The sequence below is a fragment of the Salmo salar genome, chromosome 22 (genome assembly GCF_965601325.2).
Source record: "Salmo salar chromosome 22, fSalSal1, whole genome shotgun sequence".
Taxonomy (NCBI): domain Eukaryota; kingdom Metazoa; phylum Chordata; class Actinopteri; order Salmoniformes; family Salmonidae; genus Salmo; species Salmo salar.
In genome coordinates, this window is record NC_138312.1 from 43967211 (window position 1) to 43974241 (window position 7031).

The following is a 7031-nucleotide window of genomic DNA, read 5'->3' on the forward strand; positions in this document are numbered from 1 at the left end:
ACAATACTAAAGCACACAATTACCGGTTGAAATACAATTGTTTTGTTTATTTACTTATCTTTGAGATGCTAGGGACGCAACCCAGTTGTTGGTTCTATATGTTCTGTTGCCATGCTCGCTGGCTAACACAGGCATGACCTCTGCAGCCAGAATAACAATAAAGTAGCTGCATTTGCATTTATTTAAGCTGTTTTCCATTGACATTCATTAAGATACAACAATGAGCTGATGGTGCTAGATTTTGCCTGGCATAGCTAGAAATGTTAATTACGAGGAGATTGCATTGCATATCAAACACTAGGCTAGAAGATATCTAAATAGTTTGTTGTTAGCAAACCTTCCAATATGACAACCAAATTCAAAAACACCTGATGCTGAAAACAGATGGTAAAACTAGAAACATGGGGGGATTTGACAGCATAGCGCCACTTGCATCATGACTGCAACACTAAAGACCAGAGAAATTCATGATTGCAAGGTGTCCTGATTTTTATATTTTCAAACTGTCCTGTTATCTGGTTTTAATGTCCATTCTAGAGCCCTTCTAGCCAATCACGAACGAGTATTCAACAATGCTGTTGTCAAAATCTCCTTTAATTCACACCTTAGTCCCACCCCACTTAGTAACTGACCTGTCTTTCCCTACAGGTGACTGGTGGCCTCTCCAGCTTCTCCCACGCCACTCACTCTGCAGCTGGGGCCGTGGTGTCCAAGCCCCGAGAGATCGCCTCCCTCATCCGCAACAAGTTTGGCAGCGCTGACAACATTTCGTCCCTGAAGGACTCCCTCGACGAACCCCAGGAGGATGGTCACGGTCTGGGGGGGGCTTCCAGCCCAAAGTACGGCAGTGAGGACGACTGCTCTAGTGCCAGCTCGGGCTCGGCGGGGGCTAACAGCGTCCCCGGGGGCCCGCCCAGCTCTAAGGGTCTTAACACCCTGGACCCCGGCCAGTCATTGGGCTTGGACACGCTGCTCCACGAGGTGCAGGAGCTCCGGGACAACCAGGGACGGCTGGATGAGTCCTTCAACAGCCTGAAAAGTCACTACCAGAGAGACTACACGATGATCATACAGGCCCTGCAGGAGGAGAGATACAGGTAACCAGTCACTGCCACACACAACCTCGCAGGTATTACATACACTTTACCGAGTCCTCGTTTACAAAGGACACGGACTGTCACTAATACTTATGTGATAACCTGAAGTCTGCATGTATTTACCACTCCTCCCTGAACTCAGCACTTGCACAAATCGCTCATAAATACAAACCTGTCTTGTTATTAAACACTTTCTGTTCAAAAGAATGTATTATTCTCACTCAGCAACAGAAAACATCTCCTCCACCTTTATGAAAGGAAGTGTGTGTGATCGGTACCTGACCTCTGTGTGTCTCCAGGTGTGAGCGTCTGGAGGAGCAGCTCAACGACCTAACAGAGCTCCACCAGAATGAGATCCTCAACCTGAAGCAGGAGCTGGCCAGCATGGAGGAGAAGATCACCTATCAGTCCTATGAGAGAGCCAGAGACATTCAGGTAGGTTGTTTCTCCACTACTTGAAAGAAAGATTATGGAATTGATTATACTTTACTTTTAGCTCCAGTGCATCTCCAGTGAACCCAAGGCGTATTCTTAGTCTGGGCCATTTTTTGTACTATTATCATGCTACATGGTACAGTAGTTGTGTCCTAGTTGTTTGTGCTGAATTGTGAAAGTGTTTCACACGGTGATCCATGGTCTTCTCAATGACCCCCCCCCGGTATGTGGTACGGTAGTTATGTCTAGCCATGTTTGTGCTGAAGTGTGTTGTTGACATTCCACGCTGTGTGAACCATGGCCGTCTTGATAACCCTGTCTCTCTCCCCTCCTCCTGTAGGAGGCGTTGGAGGCGTGCCAGACGCGGATCTCCAAGATGGAGCTGCAGCAGCAGCAGCAGCAGGTGGTCCAGCTAGAGGGCCTGGAGAACGCCACGGCCCGAACCCTGCTGGGCAAGCTCATCAACGTGCTGCTAGCCGTCATGGCCGTGCTCCTGGTGTTCGTCTCCACTGTGGCCAACTGCGTGGTGCCCTTAATGAAGACGCGTAGCCGCACCTTCTCAACGCTGCTCCTTGTTGTCCTCCTCGCCTTCCTCTGGAGGAACTGGGAGGTCATCTCCCAGTACTTGGACCGCTTCCTGTTGTCCCCGAGTTGACCTGCAGGGGGGCCTCAATGAACGACAACAGAGGTGCCGGGGCTCTCGTAACAATCAGGGATGGCGACGCAGGGCCTGGCGGGACGAGAGGGGACTAACTAACCCATGCACGACCTCTGATGCAACTGTAGTGGCGCCAGGCCAGCCCAGTGGGTGGGGCTTAGTGGAAAGGAGGAGTGAATTTGTTTACACGTGGATGTTTATTGCATTAGAATTCATTATCATTAATGCAGATGATTGAGGGCTCTCTCTCGTGGCTGGTATGGATAATGAACAGCTGGCATTTTGCTGATCCACATGGCTAGTGTCCTCCCCTTTCGCTATTCCTTTTCTCTTTCTAACCCTAAAATCTCTCCCTTTTTCTATTCCTCTGTCTCTCTTCTCAATCACTCCAGTCTGCTTGTCTTTCTGGGAGGATTGATAGACTAACTACAGTACACTGCTGTGGACAAAATCTAACTGGATCAAGCAATTGATGGGTTCTCGAGCAGTGTGTTTTATATGGACAAGCTGAACGCAATGATGAGCCTGATTGGATAAGGACGCTGAGTCGGGAATATGCTCAGCTTGAGAAGCCCTGCCCATTGGTCCTGCCCCCTGCAGAGACAATGAACATACTTGAAGAGCTGTAAAAATGCTCAGACTGTGCTTCCGTACTATTAGTGAGAATAAAAATAGTACTTTTTATTAATAAAGATGGACTGGTCCTTGAGCCAAACAACCATGACTGGGTGATGTTTGTTTCCTTTCTCACATCCAGGTCCACAGCACTGTTTTATAGATCTCCTGGCTGACTTGAGAATTTGATCAAACTTCCAGGGAAGAACCAGTGTCACTGCCCAAAATGGTACACAGCAACATTCACCTACCATTTATTGCAATGCAAACACAGCATTCTATTGGAAATGATTGAGCTGGTGTGCTCAATGGGTAAGGCTCTGGTTGGAGTACACTACAGAACATTTGGTATGATCAATGTGTCCTTGTGGACAAGCTGAGGTGCGTTTTCATGTTTGACCCATACATCTAATGGCAAATGTATCCAGTAGATGGTTAGTCCTGACTAGAGTGAACACCAACCTTGTATAACTATACATAGTGCAGTGGTGAACCCAGGTGTACTAGTAATGCAATTCACCTGGCAGAAGAGGTCTAAATGGCTATACCAATTTGACTCATGAAATTGCCTGTACACCAATTTAAGTCCGGTAAGACTATTTACAATGGCCTACCCGAAAGCTTGCTTTACCATAGTTAATTTCTCCAGCCCCCCAAGAGTTGTTTCAACTGCCACAAGCATTTAAAGAGTCAAACTTGCATTGTTTTTACAAAAAGGAAAGGGGCCTCAAAGCTAGTTCCATGCCCTCTAAGGACAGATTTAGACCTGGGACACCAGGTGGGTGCAACAAACACTCCAGCCTACCCTGCCGCTCGGAGGTGGTCATATGGTCCTAAAGCACACCGTCGCCTTGTGATTTCCTGCAAGACAGGAATGTCAGTGTGCTGCCATGGCCAGCGAAGAGCCCGGCTCAATCTAATTGCGCACATCTGGGACCTGTTGGATCGGAGGGTAGGGCCATTCCCCCCAGGAACTTGCAGGTACCTTGGTGGAATAGTGGGGTAACATCTCACAGAAAGAACTGGCAAATCTGGTGCAGTCCATCAGGAGATGTATCTGGTTTGGCCACCAGCTGCATTGTTACTTTTGACCCCCCCCCTTTGTTCAGGGACACATTATTCCATTTCTGTGGAACTTGTTCAGTTGTTGAATCTTATGTTCATACACATGTTAAGTTTCCTGAAAATAAAGCCTGTTGACAGTGAGAGGATGTTTCTTTTTTGCTGAGTTTAGTATGCAGGTCTAGACTAAAGGATACCACAACAACTTCAAAGAAATAAGCTTTATTCAAAAATATAGAAAGTTAATCTTTAAAACCCACATTTGGATGAAAGGAGAACAGTTACTCAGCTGCTCCCTTCTTGCCTCGTTTCCCTGTGGTTCTAGCGGCAGGAGCCCCCTCGCCCTTCTTGGCTGCCCCCTCGCCCTTCTTGGCTGCCCCCTCGCCCTTCTTGGCTGCCCCCTCGCCCTTCTTGGCTGCCCCCTCGCCCTTCTTGGCTGCCCCCTCGCCCTTCTTGGCTGCCCCCTCGCCCTTCTTGGCTGCTTTGGTGGTCTTCAGTGCTTTGGGCTGGTCCTCAGCAGCCACCTCAGCCCCTCCTTCCACTGCAGGCCTCTTCGCCTTGGGCTTCTTCGTAGGGGCCACCTTGGAGCCACCAGGAGCCTTCTTGGGTTTTGCATCCTTAAACATAAAAATGACTTAGATTTGCCATACAATCACACATTGATGAGCTAACATTTTGCCATGATAAAGCCCAAACGGAACAGCCCCATTATGACCTAGGTACATAAACTGCTTACCCACTTGAACTATACCAATAGAAGAAAAAAAACTTGCCTCTGAAGTCTTCTGCTTTTTGGCTGTAGTTCTTGTCTCAGAAACTAGTGATGTAAATGGAGCGACATGCAATCATGACACCACAAAAAGGAGAAGTGAGATACTAATACAAGTCATGAATGAGCATTGTTCTGACAAAGAAAAGTTAGTGATATTATACCAATACCTAGACTCGAAGTAGCAACTTGTAAAAAACTGATTTCTCTAGATAGTGCATTGCTTGTGCTCCATCTTTTTAATTAGTGAACCAATGTTCTCAGCACATTTATTTCCATGACTGATTAAAACTAATTTCTCATGTTCTACAGCAGACATTAGTGAGCAATATGCTCCCAGATAGCACAAATACATCTGCCCAAAGTCCTGCAGATTAATTTAGAATGCCTAAATTCTTAACTCTACATTGCTTATACATCAGTCAAACATTCTATTCGGATGTCTCACCGACATCGTCCCAATGTGCAAACGTGCTCCAAACGACACATTCCCCATGCAATTTCATAAGTCTGCCAAAGGTGTGCTTGTTATCTGGGTTTGGAACATCAGCACCTAAGTATCGTGATAATGCATCACAAGGTCCCTGGCTATTCCCAGCCCTACATTGTTCAATGCCCTCCATTGCAATGTGTTGTTCAATAAACAACAATTATCCCAACCAATTGGGCAGATGGGTTTAGACGTAACCCTAAGGCGTGATGAGAGCAATAGATTCAGTTTACCTGCTTCCTTCTCCTTGGTCTTCTTGGCTCCAGCCTTGGAAGCCTTCGCCACATTGGGATTAGTGTTCTCAGTGGCTTTAGGCTTGGGCTCCTTCACATTACCCCTGCCTGCAAGCTGGAAAGGGAGGGTGAAGACGGACTACATTTTATAAACAGCAAACCCCTGTTCAACGCAATGTTTTGATGTAACGTTAACTTGTATAATAAACACCGATCCTCAAGTGTGCATTCAAAAGTTGGTACCAAATCCAATAGGCACATTTGGCAGGTACGCTACCACACACAGGAAAGTATTTAATTGGTTTACATCTGTAGTCCTAGTTAGTTATCCTAACCAAAAAAAGATAGTAAGGGTCACGTACCCGAAACCTCCCCTGTGCGCCGCTTGCAGTGGAGTTAGGTGGCCTCACTAATACCCCGCTCTCGATTCCTTTGTTCAGGGCCTTGCGCATCATGTACTTCAACCTCACCTGGTCCAAAGATGGATATTTCTCTCTTATGTAGCTACGAATGGCCTGCGAGGAAACCCCCTTTCGAGAATCCAATTCCTTAAGCGCTTCTTTGACCATCATCATCGTTGGTGGATGAAGGGGGGTTTTCTGTGCCACATCGGGTGCTTTGCTGGACTCTAACAAAATTAAAATGAACAACTTATAACCGTAAACTAACGAAATATCAGTAATATTTGGATACCCTTACTGGCCTAAACAACACATGCGTTACAAACCGGATTTAGCTTTTCCCGACACTTTCTCATCTTTGTTGGGTGAGTCAGAAGATGCGATTCCTTCTTCGGAAGCTACCGTTTTTTTAGGTGCCATTTTCTAACGATAAATCTTAAATTAACTTAAAAACAGAACGCCTATTTTCTTGCGTTTAAAACTGTATTGGATTCCAATTTTATGCACTCCAAACAACTCCGCCGCAAACCACGCGGTTCATCAAACAGGTGCTCATAGTTATTAGGTTGGCTACCACTCAGGACACATCCCACTAGTGTGAAGTCGATTCCTTTCCTCGCCTCTGTTCCTTCTTTGCATCCTTTCCTTTATAGCGCTGATCAGCTGCTTACATTTACTGCTCTGGCTTCAATCACGCCGACAGTGTTATTGCATTTTGGTACACCAGAAGTAGATTCATTTCCAATGGAATACTGCGTTTGCCTTGCAGCATTGTGTTGCAGAGGCAGTTGCAGTGTGTTCTGTGTGGTGCATATGTTGGATTTATCGAACTATGCATCAAACTGTATGCTTAGATGGCTTGAAGGAAATGGTAGCAGGAGGTGAATGTTGAACTTTTGTTGCACACGTTTCCAGAGGATGTTGCGTATCATTTTGCATAATAACGCAGTAGGTGTGATGAAGGTGCTACACCTAGATCACAGGAACTGAGTCATTGCGTTTTGGTTACACCAGAAGTACATTAATTTCCAATCGAACGCTGCGTTTGCCTTGCAGTTGCAATGCATTCTGTGTGGTCCATATGTTGGATTTATCGAATGTATGCATCAAATTGTATGCCTAGACTTGACAGAAAGTAGCATACTGGGAATGTTGAACTTCACACATATCTAGTAAAAAATATTGTGGGATTACATAATTTAAAAAAAGTGTGACTCCAGAATTTCTTTGAATTTTTTATAAAAATGATTTACAAAGAAAAAAACATTATT

At 45.8% G+C, this 7031-nt stretch overlaps 2 protein-coding genes across 11 annotated transcripts in view; one reads left to right on the plus strand and one right to left on the minus strand.

The window, feature by feature from the left end:
• LOC106583454 (transmembrane and coiled-coil domains protein 1) overlaps window positions 1-2914 on the plus strand; it is a 29852-nt gene extending 26938 nt beyond the window's left edge. For all 10 annotated transcript variants that reach the window (XM_014167641.3, XM_014167643.3, XM_014167644.3 and 7 more), the window contains 3 exons: window positions 649-1097; window positions 1397-1532; window positions 1873-2914. In XM_014167641.3, coding sequence (XP_014023116.1) covers window positions 649-1097; window positions 1397-1532; window positions 1873-2187 — 900 coding nt within the window. In that variant the 3' untranslated portion in view covers window positions 2188-2914. The remainder of the gene's footprint in view (window positions 1-648; window positions 1098-1396; window positions 1533-1872) is intronic.
• Window positions 2915-4133: 1219 nt separating this feature from the next.
• On the minus strand, window positions 4134-6381 carry h1m (linker histone H1M). The gene is made up of 5 exons (XM_014167508.3): window positions 6087-6381; window positions 5722-5987; window positions 5360-5474; window positions 4641-4684; window positions 4134-4484 (listed from the first exon to the last, which is right to left on the minus strand). Exons 1-5 carry the CDS (start codon window positions 6178-6180, stop codon window positions 4149-4151), a joined length of 855 nt encoding a protein of 284 aa, XP_014022983.2. The 5' UTR covers window positions 6181-6381; the 3' UTR covers window positions 4134-4148.
• Between the last annotated feature and the right edge of the window lie 650 nt (window positions 6382-7031).